The sequence below is a fragment of the Phalacrocorax carbo genome, chromosome 1 (genome assembly GCF_963921805.1).
Source record: "Phalacrocorax carbo chromosome 1, bPhaCar2.1, whole genome shotgun sequence".
Taxonomy (NCBI): Eukaryota; Metazoa; Chordata; class Aves; order Suliformes; family Phalacrocoracidae; genus Phalacrocorax; species Phalacrocorax carbo.
Window position 1 is genome coordinate 88,990,804 of NC_087513.1, and position 21,017 is coordinate 89,011,820.

General features: G+C 46.0%; 1 protein-coding gene across 2 annotated transcripts in view; it reads right to left on the reverse strand.

The window, feature by feature from the left end:
* Positions 1-13,178: 13,178 nt before the first annotated feature.
* The window catches only part of MAB21L3 (mab-21 like 3), a 30,263-nt gene continuing 22,424 nt past the window's right edge, over positions 13,179-21,017 (reverse strand). For both annotated transcript variants that reach the window (XM_064465815.1, XM_064465812.1), the window contains 3 exons: positions 18,529-18,710; positions 17,550-17,744; positions 13,179-14,405 (listed from right to left, as the gene is read on the reverse strand). In XM_064465815.1, coding sequence (XP_064321885.1) covers positions 14,172-14,405; positions 17,550-17,744; positions 18,529-18,710 — 611 coding nt within the window. In that variant the 3' untranslated portion in view covers positions 13,179-14,171. The remainder of the gene's footprint in view (positions 14,406-17,549; positions 17,745-18,528; positions 18,711-21,017) is intronic.

Here is a 21,017-nt window from a genome sequence, read left to right on the forward strand (position 1 = left end):
AAATTTCTGTTTCTTTTTTGAGATATTTCCTGTTCAGAAAAACACACCTGGACCCCAGTGCCCTCCTGTTCACTAACTACGTGCTGTGCAGGGCTCAGTGAGGAGACACTGGGTTTGGATGCTAGCATGTTTTTCATAAATTACATATATTTTGAATGTAAACAGTGACTATTTGTCAAAGCATTGTTTTCTGTTTTCTTGTTTTGATTGTAGGCTGAAGGTTCAAAGAGATTCAATTTGAGAACACCAAGACTGGCCTTTGCTGTGGTTTCCTAAGTAAAAGAGGAAAGTTAAATACTGTAACACAAACAGGGATGTGGTCCTCCACTTTACATGGAAAAACTCTGCTCTCGTTAAATCCTAGCAAATAAAAGCAACCAGCTGCTACAGCTTCTGTGATCACGTTAATGGCTTTGCCCAAGCTGCCTGATGAGGTTGCTTCCACCTCCATGTCCCAACCTCCTTCATATCCCATTCCCTTTCTCATCCCAACTGCCCTCACCTCCTGACCCTCTTCACATCCCAACCTCCGTCAGTCCAGCTCACCATGTGGCTGTCGCACACAGAGCAGGGATCATCTCAGGTCTTTGCTCTTGTTTTGGAGTCTTTTTAACAACTCTTGAAGTACTTTATTTGCCGGAAGGTTGGTACCCATATTTTTACATCTTGCTGTCCCCTTTTCATAGGCCCCAAGCCTGTGTGTATCATGGGGTTTGACTTTACCACCTCTGATGTCTCACCGCTGTGCCTCAGATTCCCCATTTTCAGGGGACAGTGAACCTAATTGAAGCCATTTTCAAATAAGTTCTTGTGTTGCAGCAGCTCCATAAGGCATAACAAAGACTGGGGCCTCTGTGAGGGGGCTTTAGCAGTATCGCTGCCTTTAGGAGCCTTTAATACAAGAACAGGCAGTGTCTGGGCACCGGCTACCTTATCTGACCAACTCACCAGGGCAACAGGGGAACAACATTTGATAGGGTCAGTTTCCTCCTCTCAGCAGTGTGCTTTGCACTGTGCTTGCAGGGGCAGCTGCCTTCGTTTCCAGCTGGCTGCACAGGCAGAGAGAGCCTGGGATCTGTCCCTAACATATGTTGCCCATGTTCCTATAGAGAATACTGGAGGAAAATAAAGCCTAGGGCTGGCTGGATTGGTACATACACTATATAACATATATCGTATCCATATTGCATATGATCATCATCGCTTATTAAAACCTGCAGCAAGACCTGAGATGCCTTTGCTGAGAGCAACCTCTTTCATCAGCAGGAATGCTTTCAGGAGCATGCGGCACCACAGAGGGAGGAGCTCCTGAGGGCCCATATCTACCCTCTGTGCAGCACTGGCTCAGACCGCCACTGTACCCAAGGCAGGCTCGGCCAGCTGGAGCAGGATTTCTGCCCCTGCTCCACTCCCAGCATTGCTGTGGCCTGAGCAAAAAAGCATCCAAGCACTGCTGAAGAGCTCTGCATCTGGAGCAAGCTTCCCCAGCTCCTCATGGGTCTAGGAGCTTGCTGAAAGTCAACATCCTGCATGGAGGTCCTGGGGGCAGCCCAGGACTCCAGCTGGCCCAGGGGGAGCAGTGAGCGTCCTCCCATCCTGCTGCAAGGTTAAAGAGTGTCATGCCTAGATTTATGCTTTCCTGTTGTGTGGGTGCCCTTTCTCAGTTTGTCAGGCACCAGGAGGGGAAGACAATCTGTTGCCGTCTTTTTTTGGTTGTTAATGTTGGATGCGAGTTCCCCGAAGCCATATACTGAGCATCTGGCACTGCCATCCCCTGTGCGCTGGCACTTCATCATCCCAAAACAGGGGACATTGTTAGTGATCTGCATGGCTGTAGCACTCAGGCAGAGCGGGGTGCAAGTTTCTCGTCCATCTGGTCCCTTCCTCAAGTGCCTCCTCATCACCTGGTAAGGCATCTTGGGTGGCTGGAAAGGCTCTGGTGGCTTTCCAGCTTTTTAGATCAGGGTCTCCTCCATTACTCCGAGGTTTTGCTAGGGGTTTTCATTGTATTAAGTTTCAGGAAGCACAATGAAACTGAAGATTTTTCTACGCCAGGCTATGGACTTTAGGATTATGTCCTAAAGTACTTAGTCTCTAGGGAATGGAGAGCAGACGAAGGAGAAGGAAGAGGGTACAATATCTGAGCAAAAGATCAAGCTGATGAGAGAATATATTATTCATTAAGTGTATCTCCAGAGCAAGTAACAGAGGGAGTGTGGGAACAGAGCTTACAATGGGTTTAGGTACAGTTTTAAAAAATGTATATACCCATTTTTATCTCCACTTTTTTGACAGCTCTTTACTTCATTTGGGATAGGACCCAGCCTAGCCCCCATTTTTGAAAGTGGATATATTTTTATTTTCCCGCTGGTGATGATGGAACATGCATGTGATTATGTGAATGCATGCGCCTCCTCTGAACCTGGAGCTCCCCTGAGCCAAAGGAGTTCTCTCTACAGCCCTCTCTTTGATTTTAACTGCCAGTTGACTTAATGGGAAAAAACAGGACAGAGATTCCTGAGCTGCACTACGGCAGCCCACATTTAAAAGAAAAATCCTTTTGGCAGGGTTTGGGATACCTGCTGCTCATTGCAATACCCATGGAGAGAGCTGCAGATGTCTGACAGGTTTTTTTAATTTGGTGGTAGCTGGGGTCTTTCCATGCCTGTCAAATGGGCTGAGGACAGACTGGAGCTGCTCTGACCCATGATCGTATTTCTCTCTGATGGCGCAGATGCCAGAAATTCATCTGCATGCTGCATTTTCCTGCCAACTTTCCTCTTATTGCAACTTTTAATACTAGCCAAATCAGCTCAGAGGAGCTCACAGAAGACCTCCTAGCTGTATATCCACACCACGGGGCTCCTGCTGGCTTTTGGAGGGTGTCTCATGTCCCCAGACTGCTGGAGGACTCATAGGGCACTGTGCAAAATGCACTGGAATGGGAAGGAGCTGGGGAAAAGCAGTTCAACTCAAGGCCCTGGTACTTCAGCACAGAGATGATGAGAATTAAGTGGCTAGTGCCAAGGGCATCCCCCTCCCAGAAGTACCGCACATCAGCACACATGCAGCTTTGGCTTCTTGCATCATTTACACCTCCTTCCCCATGCAATCCCTCTATTCAAGCCCTCATTTGGGAAGCAGAGTGAACCAACCCTGTGAGGGGCTGGTGGCTGCGGAGCTACCCCATATTTCAAAGTGGGTGCCAAAAGCCTTGTGCTCAAAACTGAGCAGGGAGCCAGTGAAACAAATCCTCCCCAGCTCAAGCCTCCACATTGCTTTCTACCCTCCTCACAACCCCAAGTAGAGGCAACTCTGCACTGTCACACAAAATTAAACTTTCTCTTTATTCTCCAGTCTAATCTCTCCCTCCACAATACGATCCTGAGGTTTAATCTAATTACGGTCCTTCATATCACACTATAACAAATGGCCCCAGCTACCAAGCTAAGCAGCTTAATGAGATACTATGTTGGCTATCAAATGAAAGGCAGAGGATATACTGCAGACAAAGGCATTGCTTGTTCAGTCCCATCCCTGGGACATGGTACACAGGCTGCAAACAAACACTTGTGCAACGAATGTTGTGCCTCTTAGAGACTACCGCACCTGGGAAAGGAAGAAAACCTGCCTTTCTGCAAGAGTTTTGATGGAGAACTGTGCTTTACCAGGCAGGGTTGGTGGATGCTGTGTGACCGGCAGCCCTGAGACACGAACACAACGTTTGCTGGCCACGGGGGTCTGAACACAAAATACAGAAAATGCAGTTTGTCTTTCTGCAGATGTTATTCCATCTGATCTAAATGTAAGAGCCAGAGACATATCACATGGCAAATTGATATCATTGTTTGTTAATCCAAATGTAGACAAATTATTTTTTCTTCCTGCCTAGATAAGACCCACCCTTCCCCCTCAGAACTGCAGCCATAACGTAATTCCCTCTCAGCAGCTAATGGCATTCATAAATTACACTCAAGACCTATTGTTCATTTAATCCTTTTTGCTGCTATTAGCTCTGGTCACTGATCTGTTGCCTCTTCAGTCTATGCTATTTTAATGACACAGCTAGAAAACAGCCAAACTCTTCATCTTAGCAGTAAAAAGCCAGATTTGTGTTACAAGGAGGGACAGTGTCTACCACTGACTTGAGGGGAAGAAGCGGGGGAGAAACACAGCCCAAAGAAAGCTGCAACTGGGGAGGGCAGAGAGGAACAAGCTGAAACACACTCACTGAATCTGGCCTGAGCTCAGGTCTCACGGAGATGATGACTCTGTTGGCTCACAGCCTTGGGAATTCGGTTCACTTCCAAGACAACTGGACCGTGGTAAGCCTTTCAACCAGCCTAACCTGGTTTGCCAAAGAAAATCATTAACGATAGTCGCTCCTCCTTTGAAGTTGCAGTTATTTTTTAAGGGAACTTGGCCCTTGGGTGTTCTTTCCTCTTCAACATAGGGGATGTACTGCATGGATTAGTACTATCTATGGGACATGCTGTTACAAGAGATACTGATGAGACCCCATTTGGAATGCTTCAAACCCCCCTGGTTATCCATGCTGAGATGAATTACTCTTGGAAACTCATAGAATCATTTAGGTTGGAAAAGACCTTTAAGATCATCGAGTCCCAACTGTTAACCCAGCACCGCCGAGTCCAAGTTAACCAAGACTGGCCACCTGAGTCCAGAACTAAACCATGTCCCTAAGTGCCACATCTACACATCTTTTAAATACCTCCAGGGATGGTGACTCCACCACCTCTCTGGGCAGCCTGTTCCAATGTCTGACAACCCTTAGAGTAAAGGAATTTTTCCTAATATCCAATCTAAACCTCCCCTGATGCAGCTTGAAGCCATTTCCTCTCATCCTATCAGAAGGGAAAAGAAACGAACACCCACTTCACTACAACTTCCTGTCAGGTAGTTGTAGAGAGCAACAAGGTCTCCCCTCAGCCTCCTCTTCTCCAGGCGAAGCAACCCCAGTTCCCTCAGCCACTCCTCATAAGAGTTGTGTTCTAGACCCTTCACCAGCTTCGTTGCCCTTCTCCGGACACACTCCAGCACCTCAATGTACTTCTTGTACTGAGGGGCCCAAAACTGAACACGATATTCAAGCTGTGGCCTCACCAGTGCTGAGTACAGGGGCATGATCGCTTCCCTACTCCTGCTGGCCACAGTATTCCTGCTACGAGCCAGGATGCTGTTGGCCTCCTTGGCCACCTGGGCACGCTGCTGGCTCCTGTTCAGCCGGCTGTCAGCCAGCACCCCCAGGTCCTTTTCCGCCAGAAAGCTTTCCAGCCACTCTTCCCCAAGCCTGTAGCGTTGCATGGGGTTGTTGTGACCCAAGTGCAGGACCTGGCACTTGGCCTTGTTAAACCTCATACAGTTGGCCTCGGCCCATCGATCCAGCCTGACCAGATCCCTCTGCAGAGCCTTCCTACCCTCGAGCAGATCAACACTCCTGCAAAACTTCGTGTTATCTGCAAACTTACTGAGGGTGCACTCAACCCCCTCATCCAGATCATCGATAAAGATATTAAACAAGGCTGGGCCCAAAACTGAGCCCTGGGGAACACTGCTTGTGCCTGGCCACCAACTGGATTTACCTCCATTCACCACAACTCCTTGGGCTCAGCCATCCAGCCAGTTTTTCGCCCAGCAAAGAGTACCTCTGTCCAAGCCAGGAGTAGCCAGTTTATCCAGGAGGGTGCTGTGGGAGACAGTATCAAACGCTTTACTAAAGTGCAGGTAGACAACATCCACAGCCCTTCCCTCATTCACTAAGCAGGTCACCTTGTCATAGAAGAAGATCAGGTTGGTCATGCAGGACTTGACTTTCATAAACGCATGCTGGCTGGGCCTAATCACTTGGTTATCCTGTATGTGGTATGTGATGGCACTGAAGATGATCTGTTCCATAACCTTCCTTCACTGAGGTCAGACTGACAGGTCTGTAGTTCCCCATATCCTCCTTCTCACCCTTCTTGCAGATGGGTGTCACATTTGCTAACTTCCAGTCAACTGAGACATTCCCAGTTAGCCAGGACAGCTGGTAAAGGACTGAAAGTGGCTTGATGAGCACTTCTGCCAGCTCTCTCAGTACCCCTGGATGGATCCCATCTGGTCCCATAGACTGGTGTGTGTCTAAGTGGTGTAGCAGATCACTAACCATTTCCTCTTGGATCATGGGGGGTTCATTCTGTGCCCCATCCCAGTCTTCCAGCTCAGGGGGCTGGGTACCTGGAGAACAAGTGGTCTTACTATTAAAGACTAAGGCAAAGGAGGCATTAAGTACCTCAGCCTTTTCCTCATCCTTTGTCACTATGTTTCCCCCCAAATCCAATAAAGAATGGAGATTCTCCTTAATCTTCCTTTTGCTGCTAGTGTATTTATAGGACCATTTTTTATTGTCTTTTACAGCAGTAGCCGGATTAAGTTCTGGCTGGGCTTTGGCCCTTCTAATTTTCTCCCTGCATAACCTCATGACATGCTTATAGTCCTCCTGAGTGGCCTGCCCCTTCTCCAAAGATCATAAACTGCAGCCAAAGCTCTCTGTTCAGCCAGTCCTGTTCCCTGCTGGCTCATCTTTTGGCACATGGGGATGGCCAGCTCCTGTGTCTTTAAGATTTCCATCTTGAAGAATGTCCAGCAAAGGTGCAAAGCAGGACTGTAACAGAAGATTTATCATAGAAAAAGAGACCATAATGGTTTGGCATATCTAGTCATGCTCAGCTAAATCCAAGGGAGCTTACGATTACTCTTGTATGGTGGCATGGACAGCAAACCCTACAGAGGGAGAACAGCAGCTTGAGCCTGTACTGGTACAAACCAGCCAATGCTGGCTCTGAACAGATGTAAGCTGAAAGTACAAAGGAAGCTCCTAATGATCTGTGCAGGTCTGAAACAGTCTGCCTGCCTGAGGAGCAGGGTGGCACAGTATCTAACTACCTTTGAAACAGATCTTGGCTCATTTGGGGTAAAGGACCAGAAAAAGCAGTGGATGGATTCAGTGGCTGATGAGGTCCCTCCCAGCTCTGTCCTTACCTTTTAAAAGGGGATCACAGGAATTCACCGCTTGATGTTCATTTCCTTAAAAATTCTTTTTGTGAGGGATTTTTTTTTTATTTCCCCCGAGCTGCATATTCTTTTTGTTTCATTACTAGCTTGGAACAGGACTTCCATAAGCTCTCTTGAATTAATAAAACTACTTCCCTGGAAAGTTTTACCTAGCCCCCTTGAGCTACACTGCATGCAACCTTGCCCCTCAGGCCCCCAGACATGTCAGTGATAGCATCGGCATCAGAAGAGGCTATGACCTGGCCTTTGCTGCTGGGATGTGGTGCAGGAGTACATGCGTCTAAGGCTGCCTGCAGTTGTGGCAGAAGGGGTTTGGCTGTTTGGGCTGCTGGATAACAAATGGTACCCATCTCCTCCAAGGCAACAGCAAAAACTGATAGGCCAGGTACAACTGGGCCATGGCTTGGGATCAGGCTCTAGACCACCCTGCATTTAAAGTGGTGCCCTGCCAGGCTGACAGAGGCTTTGATGCACGTTTCTCTGAGCTGTTGACCTGTGTAGCTGCCTGATCCCAAGAGTAGCTTCTCTAAGAAAGGAAACAAGAAGATATTTAGCTTTTTAATCCAGAAAACTTTAAGTTACACAAACTACAGTTGTGCAGCTGGTAATTACCACCACCCAGGGGAGCCTGAGAAGATGCCATTCTTTTTTCTAATTACTACAAAGCCTTTCAATCTGATTAATTCTTTCCTTGATGCATTTCCTTGTAATTTCTATTTGTGAGGATGCTAAATGCAAATTAGAGAATCTTTCCTGTGGAAAATACATTCTACAGTCTCCACAGGCCTGGTCTCTGGTAGCATCTGTGCATTCCCCATCACCCATCAAGGAGATGCTTTCAAAACCAGGCTCTGATCCTGTCCTTTCTTTCAGACCAAAGGCATTGCTTGGAGCAGAACTGACAAATACCTGTGTCATAGGAAAAGCATTCTCCATTTCTTTGTGCTGCAACACAAAGGCTAAAATACATTTGCTACCTGGAGCTGTTTAATTTTCTTTGAAACTGCACATATTCCTTCAGCCAGAGAAGTCAGACCCCAAAGAGATCAAGGGCACCACACACGTGCTATGGTGATGCTGGGGAGTTGCATGCACACGTGTCAGAAGTTGGCCTGGCAGGGCAAGTGGGATCTCACCATGTTTTGACATTGCAAGGGCCTTGGATGAGAATCCTAGGGGGAAATACTACTACTACAATGTTTATCTGTAAAACCCCAATCCTAGCACTGGTAGGAGAAGAAACATTTAGTGTGAAAGCAGAATTAGCCTGGTATCTCATCTATCACTATCCATGCCCCAGTTTTGCTCAGAGGGGTCAGGCTGCTCCCACTGGGAATGTAGTTTGCAAGGTGCTCTAACTTCCTTACTGGGCATCATTCCAAACTAAAGATGGAGCATAAGATGGGGGTCTGTAATGGCCTCTGTGTACACCTGGGTCCTGTGACATAAAGAAGAGACAATGTGCAGTCAGAAATAACCATTCCCAACAGAGCGAAAGGGGTGGCATCAGAAAACCTGTTCAGAGAAAAAAATCTCTTGGGGGTAGAGGAAGAGCAGAGAAAAAGAGGGGGGAAGAGGTGCTTGGGAGGTAAGCACACATGGGAGTCATGGTCACGTTGCCTTCTTGCCAGGCCCATGGCCCAACCCCATGGAGAGAGGGCAGGACGCATGCTTTGAAGGAGCAGGGTGGTGGCTATTCCCTCAAGTTCCCTCCTTTGCAGAACCCTGCCTGCACTTTGCTTGTCGGTGCTCTCCCCCAAACAAGGCTGTTGGGTATTACTGCAAGCCCACCCTTTGCTGCAGAAAGCAATAAATCCATAATCTGGCTCTTGGAGTGGTTCCCAGAGTTTAGAGACTTTTTACCAGAGTCTTGCTATTTATTAGAAAGCTCTCACATGGTGTCTTTCCTTCTTTCCTTTTTGGCAATAGAATTTAGCATTAAATTAATCGAGTTCATTTGTCTCAGTTCAATAACTAACAAGATGCTGATTTTAAGAGCAAGTGAGAGCCTGGATCAGCGTGCATGTTCAAGAGAGACATTGCCCTCTAGTGACTTAAAGGCAGACAGTGTAAAAGAACATCAGGAGTTTTGTAGGGTTTTATATGGTCACAGAACACATTTCAAATTGAGGTTTCTGAGAGATGGAGCAATGGTGTTTGTGGTGAGGGCTGAGAATGCCCCGTAGCTGTAAAGAGGCCCTTAGCACCCACCATGAGTATCTCAGAAAGCATCCCTAGTCCCAGTTAAGGCTTCAGTGCATGACAGGACAGTAAGGATCACACACACCTCTCCTGCCCAGCCAGCAGCTAGCAATAAGCTGAGGGTACCTTGGAAAACACCCTCAGTTAGCATTCAGTCTGAGTCCATCACCTTGTGCAAAGGCAACGATGGCCAAGAGCTCAGCCATGACTCAGCGGAAATTCTCTCATAGCTGCTGTTTCACGTCTCCTGAAGAGAGGATTTCTGTAAACACTCATTGCACCCCATGTCTTGTCACAAAGTTGCATTTTAATTTCTCCCTCTCTTGCTTATGTGAATGCTTTGGGAATGCCCATTGTTCTTGAGTGCTGTGCTTCACATGCATGCAAGGCAGTTCCCTTCTGGCCACTGTTTGCCCCTTCTTGTTTTAAAGACAATAATTCAGTTAAGGAGAGAAAACACAACTGAGAGGTAAGCAAAAAGTCACAGCCAACCATAAAGATATGATGAAAGTGAAGAATTCTCCTTCCTTCCCTGATAGAGCAAATACTCTTGAAAGCAATTAAAAAGAGAGGGAGAATGAATGGTCATTCCTTCCAGATGCTCTGAACAAAGATAGAGCTTTTCAGTAAATGTAACGTACTTCAGGAAAGTCTGTATTTGTCAAGGTGCTCGCTTTTTTTAAAGAAAAATTAAAAATATGAAACAAAACTTACTCTGTAGCCAAAACACAATATGATATCCTTTTTTTTTTTTTTTGAGGGAAAACCTTGCGATAAGGGCATGATTTTGCAGTCAGGCTGGATGTCTCAGTGAAAAGCTATTTGCAGAAAGTTTACTGTGATAAGAAATGCAACAAGTACATTTGGCAAAGATTTTTATCAGAGACCTCCTGCACAACTCTTCCACCACCACAAAAAAAACTGCCTCGCAAAAAAACCCCAACCAGACCTGAACTAGATGGTATGAGATGGTATGTAGTATAGCCCCCACCGATCTCTGAGATGGAATAATTTCTTGTATTCAACCACTTCAATGAATATATAAGTTCTTCCTTCAAAGCCTTTTCCCTCACCCTTTGCTAGTGGCCAGCTGTGTCATGTCTTGCTGTTCTGGAGAAAAAGCTGGGGATGATTCCCGTGCCTTTGTGGTCAGTAGCAACATACCTTTCAGGGCAGATCTTTAGTTTTATATGGTTACAATGATATTTTCTGTGGCAGCATATGCTAGCTGATGCATTTGCCTGAGTAACAACAAGAGAAGAGAGAAAAAAATTGATCAGACTTGGCTCAAAGCAGGAGTCTAAATTCTGTCTGGGCTTACTGGCTTTGCTGATTCATTCCTGGCTGTGAGAGGCTGCCACCCAGGCAGAGCGGCAGAACCTTCCACCTCATGGCTCTGCAGCACACAGTGTATGCCCACAACTTCACTTCATAGCAGCCTGTGAACTGCAGCCACTGAGGACTCTGATACGCAGCTGCAGCTAACTTAAGGTATCACCACTAAAATACTTTTCCCCCCGGCTACAAAGGGAGACAAATTCTTCAACAGCCACAACTAAATCCCAAAAAGATCATCCATCTGGGCCCTAAAATATCAAACTTGGGATTAAGACCCTGAGCATTTTTCACTGTCCTTTCAAACGCTTTTGTCCTCCTGCAACTTCAGAAGCTAACTCTTCAATTGCAAGACAAAACTAAGACCAAACAGAAGGTGTTGCTTTATAGTCACAGCTGCCTGACTCTACTTGGCAGACTAGCATCTCTTTGCTCTTTACCAAAACAGTTCTGCTGGCCAGAAACAGGAAAGCCACATGTTACCGGGGGACGGGGGGGGGGGGTCATTATGAAACTGCCACTTGTGCCCTATTTATAAATGAGCCCAGCAAACAAAGTTTTAGCAAGAGAAGTTACCTGTTCAGACCAGTTCCACACAATGGTGTTACCCATGTGGAAAGGCGTCTTGGAGGGTATTCGCAGGTCGTGAGCAAAGAGGGTGCCAGTTTCATGGCAGGGTCAGGTCTGCACACAGTGGGATCTGATGCAGGAGACTAGTGCAAGAACGACCATGAAGTCAGGATCCTGCCTGACCCATATCTTCTCTGCTAAAGAATTAACTGTAGGAGAAAGCCTTCTCCTATACTTGGGTGAAGCAAAAGAACAGAATAGAATAGAATAGAACAGAACTATTTCAGTTGGAAGGGACCTACAAGGATCATTTAGTCCAACTGCCTGACCACTTCAGGGCTGACCAAAAGTTAAAAGCATGTGATTAAGGGTGTCATCATAATGCCTCTTAAACACTGACAGGCTTGGGACATTGACCCTAGAAAGCCGGTTCCAGTGTTTGACCAAACTCCCAGTAAAGAAATGTTTCCTAATCTCCAGTTGAAACCTCCCTGGTGCAGCTTTGAACCATTCCCACACATCCTATCACTGGGTACCTGGGAGAAGAGCTCAGCACCTCCCTCTCCCCATCCTCAGGAAGCTGTAGAGAGCAACGAGGTTGCCCCTCAGCCTCCTTTTGGCCAAACTAGACAAGCCCAAAGTCCTCACCTGCTCCTCACGGGACGTGCCTTCCAGCCCTGACACCAGCTTTGTTACCCCCTCTGCAGGCATTCAAGGACCTTCACATCCTTCTGAGGTGGTGGGGCCCAGGATGGCACGCAGCGCTCAAGCTGAGGCCGCACCAACACTGAATACAGCAGGAAAATCACCTCTTCTGAGTGCCCGGTTCTGCTGCGTTTGGCGCTCCCCAGGATGCGGTTTGCCCTCTTGGCTGCCGGGGCACGCTGCTGACTCACATTGAGCCCGCTGTCAGCCAGCACCCCCGGGTCCCTTTCTGCAGGGCTGCTCTCCAGCCCCTCCTCTCCCAGTTTATACTTGGGCCCAGCGTTACTCTGTCCCAGGTGCAGAATCCAGCATTCAGACTTGTTAAATGTCATGCCATTAATCATTGCCCAATGCTCCAATCTATCCAGATCCCTCTGAAAGGCATCTTGTCCCTCAAGAGAGTCAACAGCACCTCCCAGTTTGGTATCAGCAAACTTGCTAATGGTGCATTCAACTCTTGCATCCAGATTGTTCATAAATACATTGACCAGAACTGGCCCTAGAATTGAGCCCTGAGGAACACCACTAGTGACCGGTCACCAGCCAGATGGAGCCCCATTCACTACAACACTTTGAGGTCTGCCCTTCAGCCAGCTCTTCACCATTGCACCGTGAACCCACTCATCCCACAGTTGGACAACTTGTCCAGAAGGATGCTGTGAGGGACAGTATGAAAAAGCCTTACTAAAATCCAGAAAAACTATATCCACCACCTTCCCTTCATCCACTAGGTGGGTGCCTTTATTGTAGAAGGATATCAAATTAAACAGGACTTTGCCTTTGTGGCAAAGTTGGCTGTGCCTGATGATTGCATTGTTCTTTAAATGCCTTCCAATAGCACCCAGTATAATCTTCTCCATAATTTTTCCAGGAACTATAGTTAGACTAACCGGTCTGTAGTTCCCTGGGTTCTTCCCTCACGCCCTTTTTGTAGATTGGAATAACATTGGCTAACTTCCAGTCCCCAGGGACCTCCCCAGACTCCCAAGACGTTTGGCAGATGATTGAGAGGGATCCTGCTGTAACATCCATTAGCTCCTTCAGTACTCCCGCATACAAAATCAAGCCAAAAAGCAGAGGCTGTGCTAAAGATGCATGGTTACACCACAGTTTGACACAAGGGGGAGATGCTCTGCCACGGATGGTTATCTTGCAGGCCATCCACTGCAGCAGCTCCCTGGAGTACGGGCTGCAAATCCTCTCTACCACCTCCTTTGGCAAAGGAGGTACTTATTTACTTTCCTGCACCGGTCCAAGAAAGAAAAAAAAAGCCCACTTTGGTTTAGTTTCAGTGATTTAATAGCATTAAAACCAACATTCTGTATACTCATTGTAGAACTCTCTTCTTTTGAGACACTAAAAATGGTTTTCTCTTTAAACATCCATAGTATTAAAAGCATTGGGGGTTTTGGAGCTAACAGCCTTTCAGAAATATTCTCCTGTACATCACCCCAAAATACGTGGGTGCTAACAACTAGGGAAAGACCTGCTCCTCCTCCAGCCTGCTGGATGGAGCCAGGGGTGGGAGTGAAATCTGCTCTGGCAGAGCCCCCTGGTTGTATGGCACTAACACAACTGGCAAAGGCAAACATGAAGAAAACTTATTTGAAGCTACTGGAAGAAAAATGGAAGTGGAGGAGAGAAAAATGAGGAAGAGGCAGCAAAACCCACCATTTCTCCTCTTCCTTCCCTTGAGCTATTCAACACTAGCAGCAAGGTTATCTTCATACTAGAGAAGAATCCCATTTAATTGGAGATGAAGGCATCACCGTGCCTCTGAGAAAGCTTCCAGCTTCAATACACTTCAGAAATGTTTGTCTGCTCTTCTGCAGAGCTGGCCTGTGAGGTAAGCAGGGAATGAAACCCTCTGTCCTTGCGAGGAACGGGGAGGCAGCAACAATACATGTGCTAGGTTACACAGCCAGTAGGCAGCAGAGCGAGACTTCTTTGCACCATTTTTCTGCTTAGGTGCCACAAGACTGGAAATAGTGAACAAGGCAGTGCCTGCTCTAACTGACACAGAAAGTTGGGTTTCACTGGCTGTAGCTTCCAGGCAGGCTGTCACTGTTGAAAGCAAATTAGATCAGCTGGGCATCAAGCGATACCTCCCATCAGTTTTCACCACCCACTGCTGCCAGCTTGACACTTCTCTTTCACGCTGCATGTGCCAACTGTCTTATAAAGCCAGCTGCAACATCTACTGGAAGGACACAAAGAACAACCACAGGTGGGGAGAGGAAGCAGGGGATTGGCTCAGGTTTGAGATGAGGAGGCCTTTTCCTGCCTTAGTCCAGGCAGAAGACGGGGTTCTCCAAGAAGAGTGTGAGCTTGCTGGCCACCAGGTCCAGGTCACTGGTGTTGGCATATTTGAGCAGATTGGTGTTCTTGACAAAGTAATGCTTGAGGAAGTGCTGGCTTACACACTTGTGCAGCTTCTGCACCAGCCTCAGAAAGGCTTCGGGGAAGCAGCGCCAATCCTTGGTGCGTGGGTATTTTTCACACGTCCAGAATAGCACTGTCTGCAAGAAGCAGATGGGAGAGAAGAGGTGTTAGAGGTTCTGTCGAGGGCTCACACAGCTTACTAAGGCAGTTTTAGTGCTGGTAAATGGCTGACAGCCTTGGAAATCAGAGAGACTCTCACTACTATCTCCCTATGTTAACATTTCTGCGATGGAGGGGTCACAGCTAAAGCCTCCTCTGGGGATGAGGCAGAGCAACTCTGATGTGCCTGGTTAGGATCTCTCTCCAAAGGAGCCCCTCTCCATTAACTGGGCCAAAAACCCAAGGAAATGGTCTTGCTAAAATAATCTTAGCCTATTTGTCATCCTCCAGCAGGAGCCTCTGTAGAAATGCCAGGCATTTTAGGCTGTAGAAAATGGCCTATTATACAAGTGTAGAAACCAGTAGGTGCAAGGAAGGAGAGAAAAATAATCAGATCAACATAATTATTTTTTAGCTTCAGCTGTATTTGTGCTGAAGATGAGCACAGATCTGCATCCCAAACAGATTGAGGTACCAAGCAACTATTGCAGGTGCAGGGCATGCTTTCTGGTCAAGTGCAGCCTGTTTTTTTCTGACATGTGATACTTCCAGCATGTGCTATGTTCTCTTCCTCCATGTTTATTTTATATGATTTCACATTTAAGAAATCCATAGTTAAAATAACAAAACACATATGATTATTGCTCTTATATGGTATTATTTTTACACTGCCCATGTTGCATTTTTCAGACTTTCCTATGACTGAGAAGAATTTTCTCGAGGTACTTACACTTACTGTACCAAAACAAGTCATACTGACTGACTTGGTCAGCCTGAAGTCAGTTTTTAAAGTACAAAGTCACCCATCTTGGGTTCAGTAATTCTGCTAAGTTCCTTACTGTCATCTGAACCCCAATTTTATTTTGCAGATTCAGCGACCCAAAAAGACACCTACAGACACTGTGACATGCGGCCAAACTATAGCCTTCAACTCCTCTGTTTCTTCAGAGGCAGAATTTCATCAAAATAAGCCACATTCTTCTGGATTGCCTGGTTTGTTTTTTCCTCCAGTAGGCCTTGCAATAGTTGTAGCACTGACAAATATCTTCTCAGACAGCTTTTCAAATGTGAACAATTTTTTGTTCACAGCTGCAATAACCACAAAGACTCTTCTTAAACATTACCAGGGAATAAAAGATGTAGTGAGGTATTCAAGCTGTAACTCTATGGGAGCTACTCCTTGGAGACTTGCAGAGCAGTTACCTTTCATCACACTAAAACTACTTCAGCAAGATCTATGGGCAGCACTTGCAATGATAATTTTGGAGGGAAGGAAAATAGCCATGCTCTTCCAGTCAGGTGACAAACAGGTGATCTATGCCCAGCATTTACTGAACCATCTCTAACTGCTAGCTGTCTACTAGAGGCATAGATTTGGCTTTCAAAATGTACCTAGGTCTTTCGTGCTTCCTGATCTTGAACTTCATTCCTATGGAGGTAAGCATAATGAGTGCACTTACTGGGTCCTCTGAGGCTTTTGCAGCTTCTGGGGGAAGGATTTTCTCTGTCATAGAGGGCCTTTTTCATGTGGTGCCTTGTTTAATAATAATTGTTGGATAGCTCTGACAGGGGAAAACTGATAATGTGAAGAAACACTAAGCCTCTACTCAACTGCTGGTTTACCCACTGACTGTTTCTCTCTTGATTTTCTTTTTTTTTTTTTTTATTTTTCTTAATGTAAGTAATGCTGAAGCATTCCTTCTGTCTGGTAAACGAATCCTCTCTCACAGTAAAAGCCTGAAGTATGGTTACAGTAAAGAGCTGAAGAGCTTCTAAAGAGCTTTTTATTTTGATTAAGAGTCCATGCAACAGCACTTCCTGCACCTCTTCTCCTTCAGCCAGAGAAAGAGATGGTTATTAATGGTTAAATGGTTTTCCCCTTTCTCCTACCTATGACAGTTTTTCCACCAGGTTGTTCTTATAGGCACCAAGAAGTCTTGCATTCTGCTAAGCTGTAACCAGCCTCATCAACTTTTTTTTTAACTCTGTCTTGACTTAGATTAGTCCCATGACTATAATAGCATTTGATGGTTGCAACTTTTTCTTTAGGAGAAATCTTGGCATTGCATCTGGTTTTGGACTCCAAAAAATCAGTAACTACTGTGGAAGCCTGGCAGCTTGAGGCTTAATGGTGGGAGAAGAACAGCCTCTCCCTGGCAGTTCCAGGAGGATGGAGGCTCAGAAAACAGGTTTGCTCTACTGTCTGATAAATGCCGCTGCCTGTGGTCCATCAGTGTCTGCAGCTGTCAGATGTGGGGATGGAGTTATAGCACAGCCTCTGTCTCTTCTTCACAAATGTTGTTTGAAGCTATCTTGAACCCTGAAGCATGTGCAGGTAGGATGCTATGACCCCTTTTCCTCTTTTTTCCCTTCCTATCCCAGGTGAAACACCACTAGAACCGTAAGTTTGCACCTCATTCATGAAATAAGGCTCACCTAAAAGAATTTTGTTTGGTGTAGTTCCACAAAGACAAATGCACAATTTTCCTCCAGACAGATAGATGGATATGGGTGGCTGGGATAGTAAAAAAGCAGGAGGTAACCATGCAATTAAAGACAGTATTACGATGCCTATGTGAAGTCAAAACAGAGCAGGAGCCCTATCTCTAACATATTTATGTTCACAGAATAATAGAATCATTAAGGTTGGAAAAGACCTCTAGGATCATCAAGTCCAACCCCCAACCCAACACCACCATGCCTCCTAAACTGTGCCCTGATGTGCTACAGCTACACGTTTTTTGAACACCTCCAGGGATGGTGACTCCACCACCTCTCTGGGCAGCCTGTTCCAATGCCTGACCACTCTTGCAGTAAAGAATTTTTCCTAATATCCAGTCTAAGCCTCCCCGATACAACTTGAGGCCATTTCCTCTTGTCCTAAATGTTGCTGCAGTCATAATGTTCCTACAGGCTTTAGTTTCTTCTTCTTGAAGTTTGGAATGTATATTTACTGAACTTCTTGCCACTGTAAAGCAATGAAATGGTACTGCAGTTTTGACAGTTACCTTAGAAGTTACATAGACACTACAGTGATTTATGCCATAATATTTTGACATTACTGGATGGAAGCCCCTGCAACAGATACTGAGACCATACCTTGGTATCATGGTGATGCCTACCTGAAGGTGATAAGCTGTGATGACAGGCTTATTTCCGGCACACCAGACATCTTCCTTCATCTGCCTCATGACCCTGAAGCACTTCATGCGACAACCACCATCTTCATCAAGACCTTCCATAAGTATATGCTCAGCCCGGGAGAAGCACAGCTGCCAGTGATAACTGGAGCGGGCCAAAAGATCAAAACCAAGTGACTGCAGACAAAAGGGGAAGTGTGACACCAGATTAGAGGCAAACTTCTCTGAGCAACGCAGAGATGTTACAAAAAGGATATATGGCATTTCTCAATGTGTATTCCAAACACAGCAGAGGCAGCAAACATGGGTCATGCTCCCATCCTAATTCCTAGTCAAATGGCTGTGCAATTTGGTTTGTTTCCTCATGTGCTGACATCAGTTATTTCCAGGAGATCCAGCCCTAGAGGCACCAGGTGCAGTACCAGTAGTGCTACTAAAGCAGAGGCAGAGCTCTGCAGGCACTTTGCCAAGGAGCAGCAGGTCGTGCATGAGAGGTGAGCAGGACTGGAAGGCATAACTGGACCTGCAGGAATGTGGCAGCTGGGGCTGAGCTGGACTGCCAGAATCCAGCCATGAGTTTTGTAGGGGAAGATGGGATTAAGCCGGAGGGAAAACCACAAGACAGCAGCCCATTTGCAGAAGGCTTATATGAGGCAGAGCAGGACAGCAAAAACGATGCACATCAGCACTGAGCTGCACAGGCAGAGCTGTGTGCAAGAGACTCATGCAATAAACAGTTAACTCTGTTTTTGTTCCATAGAATTCACCAGTGTAAAGGGGGGAAAAAAATCCCAATAAAATCTGACAGAACGCTTTGAAATATCACTTTTCTACAGAATACACCTTCTGACCATGCTGTTGTCTGCCATGCAGTCCTTCAGTTGGGAAACCACTGTCAGCACCGTCAGACACCTGTGAGGTGAATTCTGGCAGAGTTAGTAGTGCTTTTTACATTGTTCACCTTGATGCACTGCACTTTTTCCTGGGAAGGCCAACGTTTAAGGCAACGAGGCCACCGGGCTTTCTCAGGCCAGCAAGTTGGAATCTCCACAGCAGGGACCAGCTCCACCTCGACCTGGGATTCTGATGTCTCCACAGCCACCCGGACCACTGAGCTGAAGCTCTCCAGCACTGCCACTTTACCTGTGAAAGAACAGCAAGAGACGATAATAAAGAGGAAAAAGTCCTTTTCCACAAGCCAAGCAAAGGGCTGTCTAGGGCCTTGCAGTTCCATTGTTCTGTCTTAACACTTTCTCTTCAGTGCCATAAGCAGAATACAAGAAAAAAAGTTATCATCTTAATCTACCCTTGGGAATGAGAACAGGAGGAAGATGAAGGAACAACTAAGTTCTCAATTTTACACTCAATTTCCTTGCTTCTGTTTTCCTCTGTGGGTCCCCTCCAACCCTAGGACCAGCTTCTTAAAAATACAGACAACTGATGCAACGTAACATTTCTAATAGTACAGTACAACAAGGAGATCACTACAGATTAGAGGGGACCAGATGAACACTTTGTATCTGAAGATCTCCTTATTCCTTCAGAGAACCCATGATCAGACCAAATGACTTACCCTTGCTGGTCACTCAGAATGTACTGTGGGGTATCCATAAGTTTTGTTTCTGGAGATGTGTTTGCACAGAAAACAATGCCAGAATTTATGGCCTGTTATGCAGAGCAGTCATACAAAAAGGGCTAACTGATTGCCTCACTGGGACAGCTGAGTGTCAAAAAGAGTTAGTTCCATGGTGATTTGGAAGAAAGAAGTTTCCTCGGTGAAAGAAGAGTGGCTCATCTCCAGGAACAATGTGCTCTAAGAGAGCAGAAAGGAATGAAAGCTGCAAATAATGGACTTAGTGAGATGTTTCCTGTTGGTCCAGCTGTGTTCATGGAAGAAGTTTCTGGGTCCAGCTTTCCCTGTCATTCTGGCAGGATCACTGTCCCTTCAACTTTGCCATTTGAGCAAATTGTGTGATCATGCTCCACCTACTGAAGTAAAAGAGCAGATTACCATAAGCAGGTTAAATAGTACTGTGTTAACCCACCTCGTTTTGACTGGCACGGGCTAAGGAGTAATTCCACAAGGAGCCAACACAAAAGACTTGAAGGGACAGTGATGAACATGTACCCTCACAGAGGAAATATCTGCCTCCTCCCAATGGTAATTTAGCATCTCCTCTGGGAAGCGCAGGGGTGAATCACTTTGCAAATAGTGAAGGCTGCCCCAACCAGAACTTCATTACCCTCAGTAAAATCTGTATGTTACTTCCCTGCTGAGCCAAGCCTGGCACCAAAACTGTAACTGTACTGCTCCCAAGCCCTCAGCAGGGATTCCTAGCAGCTGAAAAGCACTAGAGCAACCACTGTGTCAGCATGTAAATACATTCATAGTATTTCCAAAAGCAATGTAATTGTGCTACCTATTTTTCCACCAATGAAAAGTGACACACCGCAAAAACTGGTTTTGCTGGTGCTGAAAGAGTTAATAAACAGGGAAGCAGTGAAATCAGGGAAACTATTCTGTAACTTTAGTTGTACTATGGGATGAAGGAAGTTCATTCTTCACAGAAACAAACAAAAATGGTAATTACTCCTCCTGACCTCATCTTAGCTCACCTCCTCTGTCTCAGTCTCCTCCCAGCTGGCCTTACAAAAAAGGCATCAGATCATCAGACCAAACATCATTCCTTGGGCCTCTTGGAAGTACCTCTCCTGGCTCAACAACTTGATGTACTGCTGCTAGACACAATGACAGGTTTTCACTTCAACAAAATGACTTTCACATAAGTAAAGCCTCAGGTGCAAGCTCATTCCATCTGGTCTTTTCAATGGTGAAATTTTATTTGCATCAACCTTTCCATTTCTATGATAACAAATTTTCCTGGAAGAATGCAATGATCTAGCTGAGCTTGACTTCAACATGTCACCATCATTCAACACCACCATCCCTGGAGGTGTTCAAAAAATGTGTAGATATAGCACTTCAGGGCATGGTTTAGGAGACATGGTAGTGTTGGGTTGACGGTTGGACTTGATGATCCTAGAGGTCTTTTCCAACCTTAAAGATTCTATGATTCTGTGTTTTCTCCTGTGACTAAAATTCAGAGTGCTATCAGATGAGTGAAAATTGATCCTATTTCTCTGGAATACAGAAGACCCATATCAGGCTGCTGATGAGTAAAGTCATCCTGGAAACAAGCCACAGAAGAGGTACCACAGTCTGGATTTGGTCATGTCAGAGTATCTTAATGTGTAGAGATGGACAAGGACAATTTAGCTTGGACCAAGCCACGTGTTCATTAACTGAAGTATATAACATGCCTGTAGGATGCTAAGAATTAAGCATGAGGATTGCTGTTCAGGCAGCATCTTGCTACAGATGTTGCAGCTATGAAGGCATGTTGCACATGCTACTGATAGCATTGTCAGTGATCAGCACTTCCAGTATAA